Raw genomic sequence first — 26184 nt, 5'->3', positions numbered from 1 at the left:
GCCCCCGCGGCCGCCGGAGCTCCCCTCGCGAGCCCTGAGCGCTGGCGCTGCCGGGCCTGCGCCGCCGTCCCAGCGCTCCCGCCCCCGGAGGAGGCGAGGCCCGGCGTCAACAGACTCGCCCGAGCGGGCCGGGAGGCGCGAAGGCGCCGGGCGGAGCAGCCTCGGAGAGGATGCCTCGACTCCCTGGCCGCGCGGCGCTCCCCCTCTGCGTGGTGCTGCTGACCGCGCTGCTGGCCGCGGTGCGAGGGCTCCCCCTGCGGAAGCCGCGGGGCCCCGGCTGGAGCCACGTGAGGCTGGCGGAGGTGAGCGGTGGGGCGCGGGCTGCGGCGCGCTGGGTCCCTGCTCCCCCGGCCCCCAGCTCTGGCCGCGCGGGGAGCAGGACCGGGACGCGAGTGGCCCCCGAGTGCGAGGGGCGGGACCGGCCCGGACGTCGGCGGGCACCGGACGGTGGCCAGGTGCGCCGGACCTGCGGGAAACACCCCCGGGCTGTGAAGCAGGTCAGCCTGGGGAGAAGCGTCACTTCTGTGCTGAGTGAGGTGCGCAGACACCCTGCAGCCGCCCGGCTTCCTTTCCCTTCCGCCCGCCGCCTCCCCGCGGCTGCCTCGCCCTGAGCGAAACTCTCCTGCAGCCATGCGGTTCAGGTGCGCGCTCCGAGAGGAGTCCGGAAGATGCTCGAGGACCGCAGCGCTTTGCGGAGCGGCGGGCGGGTGTTGCTGAGGTTCCAGCGGTCAAGTGAGCCCCTGGTGCAGCCTCTTCAATCAAATCTTCAAAGGATTTGGGTCCTTTGGGGTGTGAATTGAGAGAAGGTGAGGTAGTAAGTGGGGGCCTCCAACTTGCTGAGTGGGACCTTTATATCATTAGGTACTTGAACCAGTAGAAGAGGTCGCTAAGAGGTAGAGGAGCGCTTTCTGGGGATGGGGAGGGGCTGTGAGTGGGCTTTTGCGGGCGACTGAAGACAGAGGAGTGAGACCAAGAGTAGTTTAGACACGAAGAGAAATCACGGTCTGTCAAAACCCGCGTCTCCCGTCGCCAGGGGTCAACAGTCCAGCCGTTCCCTCCTGGACCACAGCGGACACAGCCCCATGGGGACAAAGCCCGCCAGACTTGTTCCAGGGTTCGCAGGAGCAGGCCTGTGTGGCAGGGGGTCCTGGCCTCTCAGTGCACGGAGCAGTTCTAGGAGGAGGCCAGAGTGGCTCTTCTCATTTTCCAGATGAGGACACTCAGGGCCCGAGGAGGGTGCAGGAGAGCAGTGAAGTGAGCGAGAGCCCCAGCCCCAGCTTGGGGCCCTGTCAGTGCCCAGGCTGCTGAGGCCCTCCAGAGGCAACGGGAAGAAGGCACGTCCCCTGCATTTTAGGGGGGGTCTCTGTGGACCCTTGTTTGTCCATCTTTTTTTCATGACTGCCCTCCCTCCTAAGGAGATTTTTAGACTCTATTTGTTCTAAGTGCCTCCCCCATGAAATTTTAATACCACAGATATGCTCTCTATTCATGCACTAAGGCCCTTTGGAGTGTTACAAACCATTGTATTGCAATAATACTTAGATTTTTTTGCCTCCTCCTCCGAGATCTAATTTTTGCCCCTGTTGAGAGTACATCCTGTAGACCGGGGGTTCTCAACCTCCGCCCTACCATCATCTTGGGGTTATACAATTCTTTGTTGTGAGTTGTAGCATCGTAGGATGTTTAGCAGCATCTCTGGCCTCTACCCACTAGATGCCTGTAGCACCCACTGCCCAACAGAGCCAGACGTTATTCCCTGTGGGATACCCCCTCTTCCTGCCCGTTGTTGGGGGCCACGGCTGAAGGCAAATCCAGAGGAACTGAACAGCCTCTGGCCAGTCCACTTCCTCAGTGGAGATGACAATGGAAATAAAATTAATTGAATTGGCATTTTTTTTCTACTCATTTGGCATAAATACTTTTTTACTTACCCCTTTGATTGTAATTATTTTTAATATGTTTGCCCCTTGACTATGAACTTTGTTCTCCCTCCAGACCATTCTTCTCGCTCTGAGAGGTCAGAACCACTGGAAAGCTGGTTGAGGGAGAGAAGGAAGGTCAGGAACTGGGGCCTGGAGGCTTGGCTGCTCAGTGGTCCCAGGCAAGTCCCAGCCTCACTGGATCTCAGTCTCCTAATCGTCCCTGCCCTTCTCACCTCACTTGGTTGTTACGAGGATCAACGGGAAGGATGGATATGAAAAGCAGAGCATCCTGTCCTAGTGTTTTGTTCATTCGACACATTCCGCACCCCAGAGTGGCAGGCAATGAACCAGAAAGTGCTGCCCGTGCCTGGAGCTGGCAAAGCACAAGGGTTAAGAGCAGACTCTCTAGCCAGATCATCTGCCTCAAAACCTGCTCTGCCAGCCCCCTGTGTAACCCTGAGCAAGTTCCTTCACCTCTCAGATCCTTGGCTGCCTCCTCTAGGAAGTGAGGGTGATACTGGTACCTCGTGGTTGTGAGGATTCATTGGGTCAGTACCTGCAGGGTGATCGACAGCACTGGCTTCATAGTTCATGGGGCCCAGTGCAGAATGAAAATGTGGGGTCTCTAAGCATTTCAAGATGGCAACAGCAGAGCAATAAACCCGGTGCAGCGTGCTGTACAAGTGCACAGGTCATGCAGCATGAAGCCAGCCCTGGTGCTTGGAGGGTGTGCTCTGAGGTAGGTCTCCCTCCCAGGCCAGGGTGGGCTGGGTTAGAACAGCACACACCAGTGAGGAGGGTGACGTCCAGCCCCATTCCTCTGCTGGTGGTCCTCTGGCCTGTCTGGAGAGGCAACTGCCTTTGAATGATGGGGCTCCAGCACCTCCGGGAAGCCGAGGTGACTGTGTGTGCAGCCGGGCTCTGTAGGGATGCGCCCGGGCCTCAGCAGTGGCTGCGGGGAGGAGAGGTGCTGGACTGCACCTGGCAACTGGATTTGATTATCCGGAACAAGTTTCTGACCCCTGAGAGGAGGCAGAGGGGAGAAGGGAGAGTGGGGGGACTGTGAGGGGAGCTGAAGCAGGTTAGCAGGGAAAGCTCAAGCAATGCAGTAAGGGTTTGTGGGTAGGGGGGGCTTTTATGTTAACTGGAAACACATGGGTCAGGGCTGCCCTGCCAAGTCTGGGAGCATATGCGTGGGCCCGTGTGTGTGTGTGTGTGTGTGTGTGTGAGAGAGAGAGAGAGAGAGAGAGAGAGAGAGAATGAATGGTGGGGACATATCTTGGTGTATATCTATATATCTCATGTTTATCTGGGTAATGACACCATCCCCAAAAGAATGGAGCTGTGTATGTGTACACGTGTGAAACTCCACATGTAAGGATAAAAGATGTGGGAGGTGGTCCCGTGGGATAGGGCAGGTGTTCTTCAACAGGCCGGAGCCTCAGAATTTGCTTCAGAATGTCATGGAAATACACCGCCCAGAGATCTGCATCAGTAGTGGAGGGGGGCGGTCTTCAGACCAAATAAGATGTAAAGAACCAACACCGTGCTGGTGAGAGGGGTGCTGCCCGCTCTCTCTCTCAGAACTATCTGTCACCACCTCTAGGTAACACTCACTGCATGTGCCAGGCGCCGTTCTAACTCAACAGCCCTATGAGACAGGGATGGCCGGCCCTTTCCCTAATTTACAGGAGAAGAATCTAAGGCAGATTAAGCAACCTGCCCACGGTCATACAGCCAGTAGGTGTCCAAGTTGGGGTTTGATCCCAGGTGATGTGGCCTCCAGCCTGCACTCGTTACCACCACCTTCAGGGGCCAGACAAGAAGATGAAAACTGAAGCGCTTTTTGAAGGCAGAGGGGGTTGCGCTTGAGGGGTTATTGGCCTGTCTGCGCAGGCGCGTGTGCACCGATGCCTGGGCGTTGAGATCCGGCAGAGCTGAGTTTGAACCTAAGCTCCCATAGTGTAACCTGTGAGACCGTATGTAAATCCCTCCCCCTCTCTGAGCCTCCACAGCCTCATCGTTAACACAGAGATAGTCACACTCACCCCTCATCACTGCTGGCGTTCATTCAATCACTCAGCAATGATTTACTGAGTGCCTGTAGCGTGCCAGGCACTGTGCTAGGCATGCGATACAGCGTGAACAAAGCAGACAAACATTTCTACCTGCATGGAGCTTACACCCTAGCTGGAGTAAGTGTCAGAAAGTATGTAAAGGGCCTGGTCCAGGCGTGGTACGGAAGATGCGCTCAGACAGTGCTTACGCATCAGGGCTCTGAGTGCTCTGCCCACATCCCTGCAGACCTCACTTCCAGTTGCCTGAGGGCTTTTGCTGGCACTAGGGCCTGCTCTGAGCTGTGCACGGCCATCCCGAAGCGCCTGGAGTGCCCATCCTCTCCCCCACCCAGCCTCCCTCAACCGATGACTGATGGCATAACTGAGGCGCCCAGTGGGATGCACTCCAGTTGTGCACCGTGGTCACTGGCTTCATGGAGCATTCTTTATTAGCTGCCTCCCTTCCCTGACTTGCTCCCCCACTCCCTGCTGGTGTCTCCAGGGATCACCTTCCAAAGGAACCACTTGCCCTTGAATCTTTGTCTCAGGGTCGGCTTCTCAGGGAACCCAAACTGAGATCAGATGTCCCCCTGTGCTCCGGGGAGTTCCCCAGGGGCTGACACACAGGGCAGGAGGCTCCAAGAGAGGAAGGGTGGTGTGTGTGGCTGTGATGTTGAGCCAGGGCTTTCTATGGTCTCTGCTCAGCGTCTGGTCCGATTGGGCACCAAGGTGGGGAGGGCTGGAAACGGACACTTTGAATGCCTGCTTGGTACCAGCTCTGTCCCATCACTGTCTCCATTTTACAGATGAGGACGCTCACAGAGGTTATGTCGCCTGCCAGGGTCCCACAGGTCAGAAGCCAGGCCACCACTGGCATTCAGACCCAGGCAGCCTGAGTCTAGAGCAGGGTTTCTTAACTGCAGCACTGTTGACATTCTGGGCTGGATAATCCTTGCTGTGAGGTTGTGCTATGTATGCATTGTAAGATTTCTGGTTTCTACCCACTAGATGCCGGTAGCACCCACTTCCCCGCCCCAGCTGTGACAACTACAAATGTCATTGCCAAATGTCCGCAGATGAAACCTGGTGTTTATGCCCAGGAGGCTGGGGCGTCTAAATCAGCCAGAAAGGCTGCAGACCCTGAACTCCTGCTGCCCCAAGTCTGCCTGTTTCTGTGCCCAGAGGCTGCAGACAGAGGAACTGCTGAGCAAAGTCGTGGAGACAGTTAGGACTTCTGTGGAATTATGGGTGGGAACTGCTAGGAAGGTGGCATCTGGGGATGCTCCAGGCCTCCAGGATTGGCCAGAGAAGGGGTTGGGTTGTTCCATTACTCATCTGTCCATCTTCTGCTCATCCGTCCTGGCTATCTGCACCAGAGCACTTTCACTCATCGAGAGACTCTGGGCCCCGGTTGAGATGGGCCCACGGCTGCCCTGGGACCAGGTGTTTAGTGCAGGAGCCTTGTTTCTTTTGGTTCTGTTTTTTGTTTTGTTTTGTTTTTTTGGCTGCGCCACATGGCACGCGGGATCTTAGTTCCCTGACCAGGGATTGAACCCGTGCTCCCTGTAGTGGAAGCATGGAGTCTTAACCACTGGACCACCAGGGAAGTCCCAGTGCAGGAGCCTTGGAGCCAGGCCTCTGGGGACCACAGAAGGAGGGGGTCAAAGGGGAGAGACATGAGAAACAAGACTGATTCAGCCCCTGATTTGTGAAGTAGACTCTCAGCGCTCTCACCTGCAGTGTTGGAGCATGATGGTTAAGAGTGTGAGCTCTGGCTGCCTGGTTCAAATCCTGGTTCTAACAGTAAATGTCTGTGTGACCTCAGGCAAGTTACTTGCCTTTTCTGTGCCTTAGTTTTCATGATCAAAATGGAGATGACAGCTAGCCCTTACCTCTGAGGGTTGTTGGGAGTATGAAACGAGTGATTTAAGAGTTTAGAATAGTGCCTGGCACACAGTGGATGCTGTGGAAGTGTTTGATAAATAAAATTCTGACAATCCTTCCAGGTAGGAATTATTATTCTCATTTTGTTGATGGGAAATCATCAAATTGAATGAGCAAGTAAGAAGGAGAGCTGGGATTTGAACCCAAGCTGATCTGACTCTCCAGACCCTTGTTTTTCAGCCGTACCACACTGCCCGAGGTATGAGGTGGGAGGTGAGGTCCAGGCTGTGGCCTGGGTGAGGCAGGGTCCACAGGCCCCTGGCCCCTGAGGCTCACAGGGCAGCTCTGGGCAGGGCTCTCTCTGCCCTGGTGTAGAGACCTGGGCAATGGCTGCAGCCTGGAGGTAGGTGCTGACCCAGTACTCCACTGTCTGAGCAGGGAAGGCCAGAGCAAGAGTCAGAGACATCCAGGATCTGCTTTCACTTACTATTTGAGCTGCATCAAGGACAGTCCCAGTGTGGACCTCATGGCACTGGCTGGTGGAGGGAATTAACTGGCAGACAGACGGCCACACAAGCAGCCTGGAATCGGAAAAGGGGCCGGGCCCCAGGTGAGCAGGCGGAAGGTCAAGGATGCCAAGAAATACAGCCCCCGCACGGATGGCTTGGGAAGGCCAGGTGGCAGGGCAGTGTGCTGAGGGGAAGGGCCTGGGCCTGCTGCCCACGGCCCTGTCGGCCTTCCTGAGCCTTCCTGCCCTGACGTGGGAGGGCCTGGGTGTCTGTCCTCTGACAAGGGCCCTAGGGGATTCTGAGGCAAGTGTCTGCAAACTGCACTTCGGAACCACCACCTTAAACATCTCACTTCCCCTCTGGGCCTCAGTTTGTTCATCTGTGAAATGAGCAGGTTGGGTTGTGTTTCTTCCATGTGTAGAAACTGATTTGAGCCCTCCTTCTCGTGCCTCATGCTGGCATCATTTGCCCGAGCGCTTTGGGGACGCGGTCCACCCTGTGAGGCGGTAAAGCAGACATGTTTGGATACACGGTTGCAAGGCGAGTTTGTGACCTGGTCTGCCCCCAAGGCTCCCGAATCTCGCCCTGCTCCCGCCCCCCACCAGCCTTTTCCGGGTTCGCATGGGCCCTGACCTCAGGCACCCCTCCCTCCCATCTCTCCCTCAGGTCTCGGCCTCCCCAGACCCCAGCTCTCCTAGAGAAGAAGAGGAGACCCCTCTGCTCTCCAGAGCCCGCCTCCAGGCAGGGCTGCGCCGACACAGACGCTGGGCTCTCACTGAGCCAGCAGCCCTGACCCTGGACAAGACCTCCTTGCCCGGGACCCTGGAGGACGCTCCCTTGCTGCTGGAGCTGCAGAAGCTGCCGGGATTGGCCAACACAGACCTGAGTGCCCCAAACCCCAATATCCAGGTGAGAGCTCCAGGGGGGCCGTGGGCCCAGTGGACACCTGGAGAGAAGCTGGGCTGAAGAGCTCAGCTCTGAGGTCAGGCGTCCCATCCGGTATTGCTTGGAGGGCAGGGGTCCTGTGCAGGTCAGAGAAGGTGACTGCCCCCGCCCTGCCTGTGGAGCAGTGGGAGGTGGAGGTGCTCCCCCCTCTCTAGCTGCAGACCGTGAGCAAGTCCCGTGGCTCTCTGAGCCTCCGTTTCCTAGACCATAGCAAGGGGCAAACAGCACCAACCCGGCAGGGCTGTCATGAGGACCAGACGAGCAGAGAATGTTTTGGGAGCTGCAGGAGATTCCTGGAATATGGGGAGAGGTCTAGTAGAAAGGCTGAAGGTCTGATCATCCCCCAGGCCCAGCCCTTACTGCAGGCTCCTGGCGAAGGACGGGGTGGGCTGGTGGGGCGGCGGCCTGCCCACCAGAGGGGCTTTATGGGAGAGAAAACTAGAGGGGTTGGTGAAATTCCAGTTTACATACTCCACCGTCAGTCCCGAATCCCTAATGACAATAATTCCTGCATTTTGTGTACCATCTATAGCTTACAAAACACTTTCACCAAAAGAGAAAAAAGGTCACAAAAATATAGAACACACAACGTTCTAAAGTTGTTTAAAAGTGTGTGTGTGTGTATGTGTGTGTGTGTCTATATATCTAAACTTGGAAGGTTAATCACCAAAATATTACCTGTCAGAGATGGAATATGGGTGACTTCCATTTTCTTCTTTATATTTTGCTTGTTCTTTTCCCCAAATTTTGTTCTGTGACCTCATATCGCTTTGTAATAACCAAAAGTGATGTTTAAAGTTCACCTTCACATAAATGGTTTCACGTTACTTATTTCCTGTCCACAATGTAGTGGGTGAGAGCCCTCCCCAGGGCTGTTGTGGGGATCTGCTGTCATTTGGCCTCATTTTCCAGCCCTGGAACGAGGAAATGGAGGTTCAGGGCGGTCAGTGGCCCCAGCAGCTGGGCAGCCGGTGGGCTGGTGGAGCCAGAATTCAAACCCAGCTTTTCTTAAATGAGTGGGTCTCCACCCTGGCACATGTTAGGACCACTACGCCTGGCCCTACCTCACACCAGTTAAATCCGTGTCTGGGGTGGGGTCAGGGGGTCAGGAATCTCCAGCAAATTCTGATGCACAGCCAGGTCTTAGACTGTGACCCTGTGTGCCCAGGGAGACCAAGAAGGTGGACCAAAAGAATGGGCTGGTTTGGAGAAAAGGTTAGGCCTTCCCCCTGCCCCTGCCCCCAGGCTTGTCATCTCCCCTGCCTTTGGAGTCTGGCTCTGAGCCTTCCCTCACTGGCCGGGTGTGTCTGTACCTCTGCAGGTGACCATCGAAGTGGTGGAGGACCCCCAGGCTGAGGTGGAGATGGACCTGCTGGCTGAGCCTAACAATCGCTGGTCCCAGGGTGCCCCCAGCTGGCTGCCTGCCAAGGAGCTCTTCTGGCCCCTATTCTGGGGCTACCTGGAGGGCGAGGAAGGGAGGCCCAGCCTCAAGGGCAGAGCCCCAGGGGAAGAGGAGGACGAGGAAGAGGAGGATTACCCTCCAGAGTACAGTGAGAGTGAGGACCAAGAGGACAGCGATGGGGAAGATGATGACGCCGACCAGGAGCGTGGGTTCAGCGGGGCCGCAGGAGGCTGGGAGCAGGGCTGGCTGTCCCCCGGGGACCGGGCCTTCAAAGAGCCTGAGAGCTACGGTGAGCTCCCCCATCCTGACATCCCCAGCCCTGGAGGTCCTGAGTGGAAATGGGGGTGAGAGCTTCCTGGGCAGGGGCAGCTGGGGAGAGGCCTGGAGCTTAGGCCTGTACAGACACCATCATCAGCCAAGCATTACCCATAGCTTGCAAAGTTTGTTTTTTTTTTTTTTCAAACATTTGACCCTCACAACAGCCCTGAAATCCCCTAAGCAGAACAGACATTTGTTAATAGTATATATATTCATATCTGTTTGCAACAAATTAAGACATATTATAAATCCCACCACTCACAACTGACCTCATCTTCAGATTGTGTGAGTTTGAATCCTGGGTCTGCTGCTTACCAGCTGAGTGACCTTGGGCAAGTTAACCTCTCTGGGCCTCAGTTCCTTCTTCTCTAAAATGGAGATGGGCACAACCCTGACTACGTAGAATTGGGTGTAGAGAGTAGTAAGTGAGTTAATACTTTTAAAGTGCCAGTGCATAGTAAACAAAGTATTGGCTATTACTTTTTTTTTAGAAAGCAACATAACAACATAGACTATTCAGAAAATATCACCTAAAACCTGCCCCCCGCCCCATGACAGGCATTTTTTTTTTGCATATTGCAGTTTCAATTTTCCCTGGGTACAGACATGTTTCACACACAGTTATAGCACTTCTCCCCAGAGCCCTGGTGTCCCATCGTTGGTTCAGACTAAGTCGTAGCAGGCTTTTTCCATTTCACCAAACTCATGTAAGCTAACAGGCAGAATTTTCATGACTTTCAGCTTTTCTTCCATTGATTTTCCTTAAACACTTGGAACCAGCCTGTCAGGCCTGCCTGGGAAGCGAGGAGAGAGCTGGGTGTGTGTGTCAGTACTTTGGGGGTTCCACAGAGAGCCCTGGGTCTCAGGCCCGCGCAGCCAAAGGCCTGTGGGTGCTGTCGTGGTGCATTTTGGGTCCCTCAGACCAGGATGTGGAGAGCAGGGACATTCTTTAATACCCCCAGTGCCAGGGAAGTATTGTCACCCTTGGTTTTGATTGACATAAAAACTGTAGCTCAGAGATGTAGGGGGACTTGCCCGAGGTCCCCTCAGCAGTGGTCAGGTGGCCTCCAGGTAGCTTTACCTCTTCGTTGCTGTGTGGGCACAGAGTGGGTGGCTGGGAGTTGTGACACCTCCTGCATTTGTCGGGTGTTCACTGCACAGGGGTACCCACATGAGCAGACGAGTGGGGCTGAAATTCAGCCCATGCTCCGTCCGCTAGGGGCGTCCTGGCCCCGGCCGTATCCTCCCAAGGAAGGGGTGCCTTCTGCTAATTCGCACCAAGGCACCCCATGGGCTCTGCTCCCTCACCCCTGGCTCCCTGCCTTGACCCAGACTCTGAGCTTCAGGAGGAATGGAGCCCCTGGTCTCCCTGCAGTGGGAGCTGCGGCAGCGGCAGCCAGCAGAGGACTCGGCCCTGTGGCTACGCCTGCACTGCCACCGAGTCCCGTGCCTGCGACCTGCCCCCCTGTCCTGGTGAGACGAGCCCCAGCTCCCGCAGAGGGAGCGGCTTACACGCTGGACTTGGTCCCCTGGGAATGTGGGCGTGTAAGCCTTGTGTAGGGTGGGCTTGGGAGAGGGGAGGCAGGAGGCTAACACACACGGTGGTCCTGCCCCGTGCCAGGCCTGTCCCAGATGCCGCGGGCACCGAGATCCTAGCGAGGGCTGGGCTCCCCCTCGGGAGCACAGAGGTGCCCTGCGGCACCACCAGCCTGGCCTCCTCTCTTCCCAAAGGCGCTGAGGACAAGGACCCCTCGGGCTTCCCCAGTGAGAGGTGGCAGCCCCTGGCCCACAATGCTACGGACATGCTCAGCCCAGGTCAGTGGGGGGCTAGGCCCTGCCCCTGGGGGTTTGGGGGAAACCTCTCTCGGGGGGGCGGAGCCTCACTGCACGGGCAGGAATCTTGCCTCCATCCACTGAGGCGGAGAGTACGTCTTCCAGGTGGAAGGTTAGCCTCCCCGGCAAGGGGACCGTAACATTTCCAAGCCCCCTAGCCAGGCCCATTGGCCTTTCCCAGCCTGATATTCCTGCTGGGAAGAAGGTCTTGAGGGGAGCCCAGAGCTTGGAGATCATCTAGTGGGGCGTACGCTCCCTGGCAGCAGGATAGGATGGGGACATTCTGGCTTCCACTCCCTGGGCACTCTTGGAGGCTCCTGGCAGGCTCTTGTCTGGGGAGCAGTTGCCCTCAAAAACAGGTCAGGGTCCAGAGCTCCAGGACTGCTCCTTTCGGCAGCTTGGAGCGGGCCGTGCTTTCCCCAGCACGCTCCACATCTGTGTCTCTTGCACCCCACAAGGAGGCAGGCAGCTGCCGACAGCCCCCTTGCAGATGGGTCCTATGCTCAACGCCGCAGAAGCTCACTGAGCGGGGAGGGTGCCCCCGGCCCTGTGTGGGGCAGGGGATTCCCAGAAGACCAAGCCCAGTCCCTGCCCTCAAGGGGCTCCGGTCTTCGGGGGAAAGACACACACAACCAGCTTAGGTACAGCACTGCCAAGTGGGCCCAAGGGTCTGCAGCAAAGAGGGAGGAGCAGTTCATGCTGGGTGGCCAGGGTCAGAGGCCACATTTTCCAAGGTAGGGAGAGGGGAGGAGGGCAGCGTAGACAGAGGGGTCACAGGGGGCCCAGAAAGACAGAGCGAGCCTGAGAAAGGCAAAGTTAAGAACAAGAACGGGCCAGTGGTGAAAACAGTGGAACATTTTCTTACCAGGAGGCTAAAACTGCTGTCCCTGCCCCCACCCACCCCAGCTCGTTCCCCACAATCCCAGGACCTCTCCCGCCATCCAGCATCTAAAGGGACAAGGCCTAGCTCAGCAGAGGGCCTGTAGGCCCCTCCTCCAGCCTCTTGGCCGACATCCATTCGGCCACGGCCTGTTGCTTCAGCTTGCCTGGGTGGTGTGTGGTTGCCCTTATCTGTCAACAGTGGCAGCCAGGTCAGACTGCCCCCAGCTCTGCCCCAGGTGGGTCCTTCCCCTCCTGCCCCTACGGCCCTACCAAGCCACAGCTTTGCACCAGCTGGGGCCTAGGCCTTCCCCCTCCGTGCGTTGGCCCTTGACCAGTCCCCCCTACCCCAGGGGCTGACCGGTCCCCTTCCCACGCTCCCCTGCCCTCTGCAGATGTGGACAGCTGTGAGAAGTGGCTGAACTGCAAGAGTGACTTCCTAGCCAAGTACCTGAGCCAGGTGCTGCGGGACCTGCCCAGCTGCCCGTGTGCGTACCCGCTGGAGGCCGTGTCCAGCGCCGTGAGCCTGCAGGACGAGCACCAGGGCCGCAGCTTCCGGTGGAGGGACGCCAGCGGCCCACGCGAGCGCCTGGACGTGTACCAGCCCACGGCCCGCTTCTGCCTGCGCTCTCTGCTGTCCGGGGAGAGCAGCACGCTGGCCGCCCAGCACTGCTGCTACGACGCGGGCAGCCGGCTGCTGACCCGAGGCAAGGGTGCCGGCGCGCCCGACCTCGTCAGCACCGACTTCTCGCCCGAGCTGCACTTCAAGGTGGACACGCTGCCCTGGATCCTGTGTAAGGGGGACTGGAGCCGCTACCACGCCGTGCGGCCCCCGAACAATGGCCGGGCCTGCACGGACAACCCCCCCGAGGAGGAATACCTGGCGCAGTTGCAGGAGGCCAAGGAGTTCTAATGAGGGCTGCTGTGCTGGAGAACCTTCCTCGTGGGCCGCTCACCCTGCCTGGCCCAGACCTGGTGAGGCCAGTCTGGTGCCTCGAGCCCTCTGCCTCTGAACCCGAGGCGGGGAGGTCAGCACCCCAGGTGTCGGTGTGGGGTTGGGGAGAAGGTTGAAGCGTGTATAAGGCCCAGGGTGAGAGGAGGGAGCTCAGCTCCCAAGGCCCCCGGGGCTGCCGGGAGATGCGTATCTGTGGCGGCCTTACCTCTTGCCCGCTGGGAGGCTCTGTCGCAGCCTGGACACCCATTGTCCTCCCTCTCCCTCTGTGCTCAGGTGTGCGCCGGGCTCTCCACACATCCTGATTCCCGGGACCTGCGGTGAGTCACTTAGAGCCCCAGCCCTGAGGGCCAGTCTCGTCGTCCCGGCCCGCGGGCCAGCGGCCAGCCAACCCTGGGCCAGCAGCCTTCCTTAGCGCTGAGCGGTCGCACGTGGCCCGCTTGCCCACCCCCGCTGGGAGGGTTAACCTCAGCCCCGAGCTGCCTTTCGTTGGACACCACTTTAGTCTAGGGCTGAAGGCCATCAGTGGGACCATAAGTGGATAGACAGGCCGTGGCAGCCAAGACAAGGCAGGATCCAGGTGCAGAACGGATCAATGAACTCTGGTCCCTTTCTTTGTCCAGCTCACCTCTGTTCTGTCCAGGTTGTAGGAATGTGTGGGGCTGGGAGTTCACAGCGCCCTGAATGAGCACAGCGGCCAGGCTTGGGGTGGGTTCAGAACCAGCCCAGAAGGATGTGTCATGTGCAGGGTGAGCTGGTAAATCAGCTCTCCCGGGGGGGTGGCAGGGGGACAGCCCCAATTTGTAGCATTTGGGCAATTTCTGTGGTGTAAACGTTCCCACCGTGGCCCACTTCAAGCTCCCAAGGTGATGTTGCTGAATGCACTGAGCTCAGGGTTGGGAAGAGATGCGTATGATCAGCTCTCCCAGCACATCTCGTGCCCCTTCCCTGCCTCTCCTCACCCCCCTTCTCCCCCTCCCCTCTGCAACCACACTTTCTTGCCTTCTGTGGGGTTGACATGCTGATATCCCAACTGTCTCTGTTCATAAAAGCCTCCAAAAGTAGGGAAGTTCAGTCCTAGGCCCTAGGCAGCTGCCCTGAAACTCTCTGGGAACCTCAGCAATAAAGCACTTTATTTTCAAATTCTGTCTGATGAAGAATTTGGAGCCCCAGCAGAGCAGAGGGGCGTAGGGATCCCTTGCTTGCAGTCCCAGCCAAGCTCCCCTGGGCTGCGTTTGTGATTACCTAACCCTGCTGGGCAGGCAGAGCTCCGGGGTGCAGAGTTTAGTTTAGACTAAACATCAGTTAGGTTATCTTTACTCGGTTATCTTTACTCAAACTCGTGAAGGGTTACCTGGGAGGCAGGGAAGAGCTAGCAGGACCTTAGGGGCACATTCACTCCAAGTGCTTTGGTCAGATAGATCAATTGCACTTACACCAGAGGAAGTGACCCCCACTTCCCCAAGCAACTTGCTGCAAGGGGATCCGATGCGAGTTGTCCCAAGAACTACACCTATGAGAGAGGTGGACCCGCCCTACCTTAGTTGGTACCCTTACCACACACTCCACTGTCACTTCTGGCATTTGGGGAAGTCACATCAGGAAGCAGAATGAGACAAGGTGTGTTCAGAGTCACTACCTGGAGAAACTCAGAGAGCCAGATATTTCCAATTACATCACACCTAGAGGGAGGTTTATTAGTCTGGTCCTGGATCACCGTCTGACAGCACTCTGGGGCAACTAGAATATTACAGGGTCAGAGAGGCCAGGATCTCAGGTCACTAGGTGGGAGCCAAGTTCCCTTCCCTGTCTCTTGTCTGGGGAATTCAATACGATTAGCACAGGAATGTTTTAATTATGTTTTAGCTGAAACTTAAAAAAAAAAAAATAACAAGATAGAGATATCCCGGAGTCTGTTTTCACAGGAAACTGCTAATTCCCCTCCTTTCTAACATAATTTACCTTGACACTTAAACACACTGTCTAAATTTAATCTATACCTAATGCTTTGTCTATTACCCAAAGTGAACTTAACCAGCCCCATTTTTAATCTAAGTGACATGCTAAATTGCTACCACGTCAGGCCACAGATGAGAGAAACTAAAGAAAAGGGAGCTGGAAAGGAGCCTTGAAGGGGCTGGGGCATTGATCAGCTATAAAATGGTGTTTATTCAAACTGTACAAAGGAGAAGGGGATGCTGTGCAGGTGGCTGCCGGCTTAGGGAACACCTGTGTGTGAGGAGAAAGAGTCACAGAGGGGTCACTGACCCCGTTAAAGGGAGGATTTCAGGAGCCGCTGGTATCAGAGCCAGGAGAGGCCCATGAAATCAGAGAGGACCCTCCCCCGCTCTGGTCCAGTGTAGGCCGTCCTGGCTCACCTGGCTATTCTTCCCATCCCGGACACCAGGAGCCATCCGTGGCTACGCATCCAGCACGAACCCCACAGCTGTTTCTAACTTAGCTGCCCCGGCCACCTGGATGTTTTTGCCCCATTTTTCCTCCTCTGGGTTACCTCGTAAAAGGTTCTAGGCTACGCAAGACTGGTCACGTTGAGAGCTTCCCTGGTGGCCCAGTGGTTAAGAATCCGCCTGTCAATGCAGGGGACATGGGTTTGATCCCTGGTCCGGGAAGATCCCATATGCCATGGAGCAGCTAAGCCCGTGTGCCACAACTACTGAGCCTGCACTCTAGAGCCCACGAGCCACAACTACTGAGCCCGTGTGCCACAACTACTGAAGCCCGCGCACCTGGAGCCTGTGCTCTGCAACAAGCCACCGCAATGAAAAGCCCACGCACCGCAACGAAGGGTAGCCCCTACTCGTCGCAACTAGAGAAAGCCGGCATGCAGCAACGAAAATCCAATGCAGCCAAAAATAAATTTAAAAAAAAAAAAGGCTGGTCACATTGAATTCTTACTAGGGTTTAAAACAACCAACAGTACAAACCTGCCGGATCCTGCTGGCCTCCCTCGTCTCTTGGAAGACAGGATGTCTCAGATCCTTTGTCTCATTGTTCACAAGAGGGACCCAGATGTGCTTCTTTGGCTCCTCTATTACAATTAGATTTTCTTAACATGTTGAAGTGCTTCTCAAAATTCACCCCTGGTATCAATATCACCTGGGATATTAAAATGTAAGCTCACAGGGCACACCCCACACCCACTAAGAGTATCTAGGGGTGGAGTCCACTTTCCTGCATGTAACAGGTTCCCCTCAGGTGGTTCTTAGTTGAGGAGAACCCTTGGCCTAGGATTTGCAATTTGGCCAATTAACCAGATTTTCAAAAGATCAATTCCTGCTCACGGGAAAACGTGTGGGCTTGGGAGCCCAGAAGTCAGCAGGTAACATGTCACCAGGGGCCAGTGCTTCTACATCCATCTCTAATGCTCTTATAGGTGCCTATTATACTACCCATTTTACACGAGGAAATTTGCCCAATTTGTTAGCAAGTGACACATTTACAATTCAAACCCAAGTCCAAAGTTCTGTTTTTAGCTCTGTCATTCTGCTTTTTAGGCTCTGATGGCTAACCAAAATGTTATCAGTGAAATGGAAGTGGTGAAAATTGGAACAGCTGTCAGTACTGGGGATATGAATGTTACCGAGCTGTCATATAACAGGAACTTTGCCTGGTGCTTTGGTTATTACTAAGACACTTGTAAACTTCACTTCAGATTTTTCCTAGGTATTATGGAATTGGTAACTCTCCCGCCAGGTGTGAAAGGGGTCCTTTTTTGTCACTGGTCTCTGTGTTAGAAGGGGTCCTTGATTTGCTTTTTGTTTTTGTTGATTTTGGCCACGCCGTGCAGCACGCAGGATCTTAGTTCCCTGACCAGGGATCGAACCCATGCCCCCTGCATTGGGAGCACGGAGTCTTAACCACTGGACTGCCAGGGAAGTCCCAAGGGGTCCTTGATTTGATTCAAGCTAGAGCACAGGTACTTTATCAAAAAGTATCTGTTCGGACCCCCAGGAAGCAGATATAATGCCGAACTAGATGCAAATTAGTTCAGCCCAGCACTCGTTGGATTAATTCAAGTCAAAGGGGGATATTGGGGGTCTAAATTATCCAGATCAGTACTGATTTCCTACTTTAATTACATTTTGGCCAAGTCATGTTGGTTGGATTAGCCTGCAGGCCTCACTGCCACCTAATAAAACAGGCAAGGACAGATGAAGGAAATAGCTGTAACTGCAGGAGGTAGTGTCTGGATTAGAGGGTGCTGACTCACACTGGGGTCACCAGGGCGGGGCTTGTCGAGGAAAATGACCCTCCCTGTGAAGGTACAGTTTACCTCTTCCTGCAACGTGGCAGCCTGGACCCCACTGGAACCCCTTTGCCAGTGCTCAGTGAACTTGCTTAATGGAACCAGGTATTTAAACATACTCTATATTCGTTTCTTCCTTTTTCTGGGAGTAACAACAGGCCTGGAATTTCCTATTCCAGGAAGGATGCCTAACATGCTAGAAACGCAGCTGCTTCTTTTCAGGGATGAACGCGACAACAAGGCAGTAGACAGTGGTTTGGACTTGAGCACTGGCTCTGCCGTTATGGTTCTTATTCCAAATTCCAACTCTGCTAAATTATCTGTTGTAGGGTCTGGGATATGCGTTAAGAAATCCAAGGACTAGGTTCTTGTAAAACAGAAATGATGGTAGTATCTGTTTCATGGGGGCTAAATAAGCTACTGTAAGGGAACTGCTTAGTACACTGTCTGGTACATAGTAACCGCTCAATAAACAGAAGCTCAGTGAATGGAAACCCAAAGCCCACAGTTCCCCTTGGTCACAGGGTAGGGAATCTCTTTCCACACCTCAAACCAGCACCTGGTTGATCACCTCTTCTTGGAAGAGGATAAGAGGCCATGGAGAGTGGGAAGCCCAGGATGCCACCTGGACCAGCGATAAAGTTTCTTGGTACCGTTCACCCCAGGGAAACTCCACCCCACTGAGGGAAACTCAGTGAGGGGAAGAGACCCTTTTTGCGAGTCTGCACTATGAAAGGACATGAGCTCAGGAATGCTTGCTGGTGAGAAGTAGGCTCTTTTCAGGCCTCTTAATTATGTACACTTACACAGAACGGAGATAAAACCCCTCCGTTGTTTTTTTTTTGTTCAAAACCTTCAAGGGAACTCTTAATACCAGCCACCCCGTCAACACAGGTTCCAGACATGCACGATTTTTAAATTACGTTTATTTAGCGTATGTACACATAAAAGAGAAATCACCCTCTGTTCCCACCCAGCAGAAAACATGCACAAACCCAAGGTATACATGAAGGGAAGGGGCCCCAGCCCCAAGTTAGTGGTTGGGATGGTGCAATCCTGTAAGTCACAAGCCCCAGTCAGGAGAGGGCTGGACTGAAGTGTTCGGCGGGCTGTACCCCCTGCTGCTGGTCCTAAAATAAGCGTGCGCCGTAGCCAAAGGTCTGTTTGATGCCCTCAAAGTAGTACCGCTGCCAGCCCTGCCGTGTCCTCTCCTCCTCAGGGGCAGGGATGCCTCGGCCTTCCATACACAGCTCAGTCTCTCCATTCTTGTCAATGAAGGTCAAGGTGATGGTGGCAAAGTGCCCTGGGGAAAGGCAAAGGGGAGGGAGGTTTCAGATCCAGGGTTTCCATGTGGGTCTGAGGCTAAGGGGAAAAGAAAAAGTTCTGGGGGCAATGGCAATAACTACATATGCTTACTTACCTTCTGGCCAAGATTTAAACCTCCACTTCATCACAATATGTTTCTCAGGGATCTAAAATAATCAAAGAGGTCAGCCTATACTACAGACTGCAACGTACCCAATCCTAGCAAGCATCACCCATCTGCCTTTCACACGGAGCCCATCATCTGCCGCTGTACTACTGATGAGGACAAAGTGGACCAGAGTTGGTAGCTTCTGCACTGACATCAGCCACAGCCTCTCCTCTTACTCCTAAGTTGGGTCCAGTCACCTGTGCCCAAGTGAAATTTCAGTGCCGCAAACGGAAAGCCATAAGCCACCAATGTATCTAACCTCTCTTCCATGTTTGATTTTTCCAGGAAGAAGCAATTTTACCCCATTAAAGAAACATTTATATGAAAGCAGGAGAATTCAATTGTAGCATTCTTTTGAAAAACAAAATGAAGTTTTACTAACCAAAGAGATTACAGCCTTAAATTTTATCTACAGGGCTGAAAAAGAAAAGGGGGAAATGTTATTCTTCTGACCAGACAAAAGCTATATCCTGGCAAGCACGTACTCACCAGATCAGTGAATTCTCCAGAGACATTGCCATCTACCAGGTGAAACTTGCCACCTTTGTCTGCTTCTAACATTGCAGGAGCATGGGTAAAGGCCTGAACAAGCTGCAGAGAAAAAGGAGGTAAGAAGATGCATGGCTCTCAGTGGGACTCAGAAGAAACGCCAGCTGACACCTGCAGGCCTCAGCTCTCACTTCCAAAGACACTACTCTGCCCAAGAACCAGGTTTAGGCTCTTTTCTGTTCCACTAGAGACCAGGCTTCGACTCAAGTAACTCTTTCTGAACCTAGGATGCCATTACTTCGAATCCATTTACTTTTCTAACGAGAATGATTCCAGGGGTTCCCACTTACATGACCCAAAACTAGCATAAAGGAGAAAAAAGAAGACGCATCCACTTTGACGAGTGGGTTGAACAAAAGTGTTTTCCCTTTGCCTCTGAGCGTACAAGGAAAGCTTCACGGTTCCACTCAGCACTTCCTCCGCACAGTGCGAGGATGTGCCCACAACTCCAGTCACTCGGGACAGCAGATGCCAGGAGCTGGAAGGACAAGACTATACTTACCTCCTGGGTGGTAAAAACTCTATAGAGCTCCTCTGGTGACGTCAGGAAGGTTTCTCTAAGGGTGATCTTACAAGTGGGGATTTTGACACCAACAGGTCTTGCCTGGGTTTTTGAAGGAGCAGACTTAGCCTGTGGAAGTGGCAGTGAAATTGTCAGTTTAGAGTAATGGTGAAACCTCAATTAACAGGGCTTCAGAGATAGCCCTGCTGTTCATTCTCACAAACTTTTTCACCTCCAAGGCTAATCATTCCAGGGAGTTAGAGGAAATTTATGTGCACGGGCATTTCAGTCAGAAGGGGAACTTTCCCAGAAAATCCTCAATGCCACTCTAGGTGAAAGAACAGTGACACTCACTTAAAAGCCCATTGATGAAGGGCACACCAAATCATAAGGTATTTCTGAAGAGCCCCAAGTGATTCTCAAGCAGAATTTCTATGCTTAAATAGCTGGAAGCAGCACCCCCAGAATATCCTTCAGTGTGCTGACAAAAGGGCAACAGGGCTGAAAACCAAGTGCTGAACCCAAACCACACAAGTTCCATCTCCAGAAAAAATATTTGCTCACCCTGCAAATGGAGTGAAATCGATCAGTTTCCTGTTAGGTGAAGTTAGTGATCTAAGTAACCCCTGATACCTTGATGACACCTTTAGTATCAAAGTATGAAATGTAGACATAACACTTAAGATGCATGTAGGTGAAGAGCACCCTGCGTTCATAACCTCCCCACTGGGGTTAAACGCAACAGTCGGACTCTGAAGTCCCTGATGGCTTCCATTTGCTCTAAGGGGTCTGTTATGAATGAATAAACACCAGGTTAAAGATGGGGAGACAGACAACTACACTCTGTGGACTCTCTACAAAGCACCAGCTCTGGCTCAGAGGTTAGGGTGGGAGAGAAAGAGCTGAGATAGAGACTTATGAAGGAGGCAGTGCCTTAACTCCCTTTCCAGACGGCCTGCCGCCCCAGCACATGGGGACACCGGTTACCTTGTGCTCCTCAGTTTTCAGTGCTGGCTGCCTGGCTGGGTCTACTGACTCTCCATTCATTGTAGGCAAGATCATACCCTGCGTGAACTCTGAAAAGACAAAATCCCAGCTCTTGGAAGTTATTTCTTAGTAGCTGAGACTCAGGGCTTCACTGTAGTTTGACAAACATGGCCATCTTAACTCAGATGGAGGTCACGACAAGGGAGGGAAGAGTAATCCACTTTAGCGTCTTTAACTTTGATCTATGCCAGACAGGTATCTGAGTGTACGCTACAGAACACAGTATGTTCACTGGGAATATTTTAAACCCCTGACTCAATTAGAAGCATCACGACTTGTTAAATGTACGTGAGGTCTACTGTGGATGGCAGACAATGAATGCAGTGGCACTTCCAAAGACCTCAAGAGCGTGTCAAGATACCCACAGCTGCATGTTTAGTCCCCTTTCTCCACTCTGCCTTACCTCTGTAGGACAGCCACAACTACTTATGGCATCAGAGCACTGGTTCCCACCAAAAAAGGTTTCCACCTCTATACTGGTTCCCTCTGATGATCATCATATGTACTCTGACGCCAAGATCAGAACACACTGGCAGAACTAGAATTCTAGGGGACAGCTGAGCTGACTACTATTCAAATAACCCTCTAAATGTCCCTGGAGAATGCGTATCAAAAACAGTGCAGGACTATGCTCGCGTGGTGAGTCTGGGGCTGCCAAGTCTTTAGATCAGCAAGTCTAACAGAAGTACAATCTCAACCTCAAATGTAATGTTAAATTTTCTAGTAGCCACACTAAAGCGTTACAACAAACAGGTGAAATTAATTTTAACAATATACTTAACCTAACATATCCTAACTACCATTTCAACATGTTATCAGTATCAAAAAATTATTGAGATATTTTACTTTTTTTTTAAATACTAAGTCTTCAAAATCCATTGTGTTTTTTGTACTCACAGCACATCTCAAGTTGGACTAGCCACATTTCAAGTGCTCAACAGCCAACACATTAGACAACATATCTGTAGATCTTTCCCTTACTTAAAGCTTATAGACTGATTTTAAGATGAAATAAACCTCCTCCCCCCAAATTTTTATCCATTTGCCAAAGAAAGACCTGTCAAGCCCCTTAATTAGCATCTGACAGGTGGAAAACTATCTTCTCAAGGCACTCATAACTACTCAAGGGATACCTGTTTTAAGGGTGCTGATGTAAATCCCCATTGCTTCTCTTAGAAGTTTCACCCCTTCTTCCTTCATTAAGGCCACGAGATTCGTGTCAGGCTCATCCTTGGCAAGGCTCACACTAATCTGAGTGAAAGATCAGAAGTAGGTGGTAAATAACTTGAGAGGCACCCACATTGTGGAATGTCGGTGCTGAGCAATCAGATAACTGCTAACATTTCCAAAGGAAATGAGGGTTGAGGTTTTTGTACAATTCCCATGAGTGTTCCTTCTCGAGGTCTCTCTGCCAAGACAAAGGTGGCTAATGTTAGAACCCACACTACTCACTAAAGCAAAGTAATTAAATAAGCACAAGCTGCTCTGGGAGCTCCCGATGGCACCAAAGACCTAGAAAATCATCTGCAGACTGGGGTTCTGAAGGCTGGGGCCAAGCCTGGCCTGTAATCTTGAATGACAGGTCATTTTTCTCATCTGAGAATAAGAGGATGTGGAAGACTCAGACAGATGAGGAAATAGAAAGCACAAACCTCCACTTCATCCACGCTATTTTCATCAGACAAATTGGGGATCTCCACATGGCCCTTGTACTGCACCCCAGACTTAGAGGTACCTGTCAAAAGTAATGCAATGTTATCAGTCTCCTTCTCTTCTCTCCTCCTCTTCTGCTCTGGAGTGCTAACTACTGTTCTGCTTACACTTCTTTTGGACAACTGAACTGACCTTCTCTATTCTGAGAGAATGCCATGCCAGATGCAGCCACTGCCCCCCACCCTGAAATGTCTTTCCCCATCAGATTTCTTGAGGCTGTGCTATTACAGTGTGGGACCAAGAACTATGTGAATTTGGCACCAGCATGAACTCTGCTAAGGAGGACTTGGTTAATAGTCAATACAGACAGCTCTGCTAGAACGCTTGTTTTGAAAATACAAATTTGTTCCAATACTAGTGATATATTAAGGGACGATTTGATCATAACATGAATTTCATGTTTGCTTATATGTGATTTCATCCTTGAGAAACACTAGGTGAACCCAAAGAAACCCAAACCCAGCTGAATGGAGCTGTATAGGAATACGCGAAATACACATCTCAAACATCTGTCTGCCAGTGACTTCAGTTCACTGTGTGTGTTAGGAGCCACGCCACCCACTAGTGGTGTTATAATGCTCCTTCTGATTTCAGGTGACTCCCCTTCCACCACCTCACAATAACCCACATGCCTCAATGCTTCTGAGGCCCACTTTCACAAGCAAACTTCAGGTCTTTGTCAAGGTAAAGCATCATATTTATCATGTTATTTATGTATTTCTTATGATTTAACATGTGTAAACTGTGCCATCAGTTTTTACATTCCTAAGTTTAAAAAAATATCACTGATGAAACTTTTGAGTATAGTGTCATGTCCCTAACCCCACCTTCCCTATAAGCCCTGTGGTTTTTGTTGTGAGATTCTGCGTAGTGTGGTGATTTTTAGAAACACATGTGTCACGTTACAGCAGAACTAACTGTATTTCAAAGTTAACTCACAAAACACTTATTTATCTTTACTTCTCTAGGCCTCAGTTTCTCAATCTATAAAAAGGAGACTGGGCAAGATGATACCTAAGGTTTCTTCCAGACTGCTGTGCTTTAGTAGTTTAAAAAACAAAAAAAGACGATAAATACATTTCCCCTCTTTATTAACATTCACTTGAGAAATGTTTATTGAAACAAAAATTTATTTCATGCTTTGCCCCATACATGTACCCTTTTAACTTTACTGTCTTTTAAAATTCAGCCTTCCAACAGTCAGGACAATCTAACCATGGGCCCAATTCTATGTTAATATCTTCACAAAAGGGACATTAAGCTAGAGAATAAAACTGACCCAAGTTATAATCACATGCAAGCTTCATTACCACAGCACTCTGAACTGTTAGGGTCACACTGGAGAGAGTTAAAAAAAATTAAAAAAAGAAAGAAAACCAAAAAACTCCCCCTCCCCACTTTAAAATCATCCAAGAGGCAGAAACAGCTAGTCTGAGAAATGTCACATTATATGTCCCAACACAGACCAGGTCCAAAGATTCAGCAGCTCAGCTGCTTCATCGGTGGGGACTTGTAAGACCCAGAGAGAGGAAACCCATTTATAGTGTCCCACAGTGGCAGAAGAATTTCAGCATCCAATACTGTTTTCAACAGGACTCCAAAACAGCACTATCTCCCTTGAAAAAAGTTCATAACCTCTCAAAAACTGTTCTCCCCGGCTCCTGAACAGGTCAATCAAAATGCGGTTAACCTCTGTCCTAAAACCCAAGCATAGACTTACCTGTCCAGTTTAGTTTGATGCTCCACTCATAAAAGAAGATAAGTTTGCCTTTGCGATTGTTAATAGATGCCTCTCCATCAAGCTTATTCACTTCTGTCACCTCGCACTTGCCTTCCTCATTTTGCACACGCACTGCGAGGAACAGTGTTTTCAGCTTATCTGTGGACCAGTTTGAAGCATCTCTCTCTGTCCTGCAAAACAGAAACAAAGCTATGGACCAGCAGCCAAGTGAAGGATACAACTGCTTGCTCTACGCAAGAGCATCCAAGGCTAAAGGAGGCTGGAAAAGAACACAAAACCCTCAGCCCCACTCCAGTATGTCCACAAACGTGTTACTCCTTATTGACAGTATGGGACTCCTAAAAGGAAGACCAGGTCAATTGCTGTAATAGAATGGTTTCAAACTAAATGGAAAATTCTGCTTTCCTTTCTCAGCATGATGGTGCTGGGGTCAGCATTAGACACTTTAACGTGGCGCCCCCGTCTGACCAAGTGGAAAACTGCACATCTTGCTGAAGTCAGGAGCACACAACGGGGCCACAGAATGCAGTATTGAGCTAAAAGGTCCAGTAACGAATAAACCAATAATCTTGATCTCATTAGCACAGTGTTTTGACCTGTCAAATTCAGGCTATGCTATAAAGGCTCTACACATTCTATGCCCTCTAAATGGCCATGAAAACAATGTAAGTCCAGCACTTCAAAACAAACAAAAATTAAGTCAAACACTCTGTGTTAAGAGGAAAGGAGGCAGGCTGAGATATAGAGAAGAAAAACTATCTACCTCCCCACTTTCTAACTAGTAGAGAAAACAACAGTAAAAAGAGCTGCAACAAAATAAAAATACAGTAAAGACAGTATGAACAAAGTTCACTGGACTCAAAAAATAAGACATTACTTGTAGAGGATTTCATGAAGGAGAGCAGGCTTTTAAGAGTGGTTGGGTTATAAACCATGATTGCCCGGCAACCAGGGGCAGTCCCTGGAGCTACAATACAACTAACTTAATAGTTCCGGGTGAGAGGCCACACGGCGCCTTCAGCATCACTGAGCTCTGGACACCGGCAGAACACGTTCTAAACCTTAGCTTTCTGGAGTGAGGCAGCAGTCCCCTATGACTGACTTTGAATTCCACCCGTAAGCCGGAAAATAGGAATTCCAACCCTCCCGAGACTAACACTGCAGTCTCCCAACACAATCCACGGCGGTTTGGGTCTCACTGACTCCTGCGGCCACGAGTGGGAAGCATCTCCCCGCTCAGGCTGAATGCAGCAGCCAAGGGGTTCTGTTCTCATATCTGAAACCCCTCGTCTGGGGCGCAGCCCTCCATGTCGTCCCCCCGCTTCCCCCGCCAATGAAACGGAGACCGGAGGGTGGTGGGACCTGGGACTACGGACCCCTGCAACAGGAAGGACCCACGCCCATCTCTGGGCAGGAAGGGCTGCCTCGGCCCCAGCTTTGTCCCGGCCGAGGTTCCAGGGACCCTGCAACCCTGGCCCGGCCGGAGCGCTCCCGCGGCCTGGCCCGCTGGCCCTCACCAATGCCAGTTGTTGACGTTAGTGGCATCCGCCCGCTCCTCCACGATCCAGCGTGGGTCGCCCTCACCCCACTTGGCCATCGGCTCTCCGGTCGCGCCGCCACCAGCTCCCGAACAGCCACAGCCACAGCCTCAGGACCGCGCGGACCCAGCCGCCCAGCAGCGCCTGGAAACTACTAGAAGCGGCCGCAGAACCTCCTGGCTTGCTTTTCCCTCCACCTCCCCGCCCCCGCCCCCTCCCCGCCTTAACTTCCGGCTCCTCCTCCCTCCCACCAGGTGCTTCCGTTCCGCCTCGCCGGACCTTAACTTCTGTCTCTTCTAGGGATCCTTCAAACTCCTTCGGGTTATCGCCTAAAAGACACGAAATGCAACCGCTCACACGATCATTCCTCACCCGTGGAGACACAAAGGACACTTCTCATTGTTTCCCTGAACCCTTAATCGGCCTTGCTAAGCCTCATGGGAGTTGTAGTCTTGTTGACTGACCCGCAGGATAACCGCGGGAAATGCAGAGGAAAAGACTTAAGCACGGTACGCTGCGGATTCTGGGAGTTGTAGTCAATAGGCCCCTGTGGCCCGTCCAGGCAGCGCCCGATGACAGAGGCGGGAGGAACTACAACTTCCAGCATGCCCTGCGACCGCTTTTTTGACCCCACGGTCCCCACCCACACAGC

At 52.4% G+C, this 26184-nt stretch overlaps 2 protein-coding genes across 5 annotated transcripts; one reads left to right on the top strand and one right to left on the bottom strand.

The window, feature by feature from the left end:
- Window positions 1–20: 20 nt before the first annotated feature.
- On the top strand, window positions 21–14630 carry ISM2 (isthmin 2). Of its 4 annotated transcripts, XM_036842135.1 has the most exons (6): window positions 21–302; window positions 7039–7281; window positions 8639–9008; window positions 10370–10510; window positions 10769–10852; window positions 12145–14630. In XM_036842135.1, exons 1-6 carry the CDS (start codon window positions 171–173, stop codon window positions 12660–12662), a joined length of 1488 nt encoding a protein of 495 aa, XP_036698030.1. In that variant the 5' UTR covers window positions 21–170; the 3' UTR covers window positions 12663–14630. The 4 variants fall into 4 exon arrangements, with proteins under 4 accessions (XP_036698030.1, XP_036698033.1, XP_036698031.1 ...); XM_036842138.1 differs by lacking the exon at window positions 7039–7281; XM_036842136.1 differs by lacking the exon at window positions 10370–10510.
- Window positions 14631–17874: 3244 nt separating this feature from the next.
- On the bottom strand, window positions 17875–25763 carry AHSA1 (activator of HSP90 ATPase activity 1). The gene is made up of 9 exons (XM_036844302.1): window positions 25512–25763; window positions 23974–24164; window positions 22193–22275; window positions 21674–21791; window positions 20481–20569; window positions 19494–19622; window positions 18932–19033; window positions 18389–18440; window positions 17875–18271 (listed from the first exon to the last, which is right to left on the bottom strand). The coding sequence occupies exons 1-9, from the start codon at window positions 25589–25591 to the stop codon at window positions 18099–18101; spliced, it is 1017 nt and encodes a 338-aa protein (XP_036700197.1). The 5' UTR covers window positions 25592–25763; the 3' UTR covers window positions 17875–18098.
- Between the last annotated feature and the right edge of the window lie 421 nt (window positions 25764–26184).

The sequence above is a fragment of the Balaenoptera musculus genome, chromosome 2, assembly GCF_009873245.2.
Source record: "Balaenoptera musculus isolate JJ_BM4_2016_0621 chromosome 2, mBalMus1.pri.v3, whole genome shotgun sequence".
Classification (NCBI taxonomy): domain Eukaryota; kingdom Metazoa; phylum Chordata; class Mammalia; order Artiodactyla; family Balaenopteridae; genus Balaenoptera; species Balaenoptera musculus.
Note: the sequence above shows the minus strand (reverse complement) of the source record. Positions and strands in the feature narration are given on the sequence as shown.

Excerpts from the sequence above, each read along its gene's own strand:
- ISM2 (XM_036842135.1), top strand. The coding sequence starts at position 171 with ATGCCTCGACTCCCTGGCCGCGCGGCGCTCCCCCTCTGCGTGGTGCTG. Across the intron at positions 10,511-10,768 it reads CGACCTGCCCCCCTGTCCTG|GCGCTGAGGACAAGGACCCC; the intron begins GTGAGACGAGCC and ends CTCTTCCCAAAG. Across the intron at positions 10,853-12,144 it reads TACGGACATGCTCAGCCCAG|ATGTGGACAGCTGTGAGAAG; the intron begins GTCAGTGGGGGG and ends TGCCCTCTGCAG.
- AHSA1 (XM_036844302.1), bottom strand. The coding sequence starts at position 25,591 with ATGGCCAAGTGGGGTGAGGGCGACCCACGCTGGATCGTGGAGGAGCGG. Across the intron at positions 24,165-25,511 it reads AACGTCAACAACTGGCATTG|GACAGAGAGAGATGCTTCAA; the intron begins GTGAGGGCCAGC and ends TCTGTTTTGCAG. Across the intron at positions 18,272-18,388 it reads GTTTAAATCTTGGCCAGAAG|GGCACTTTGCCACCATCACC; the intron begins GTAAGTAAGCAT and ends GCCTTTCCCCAG.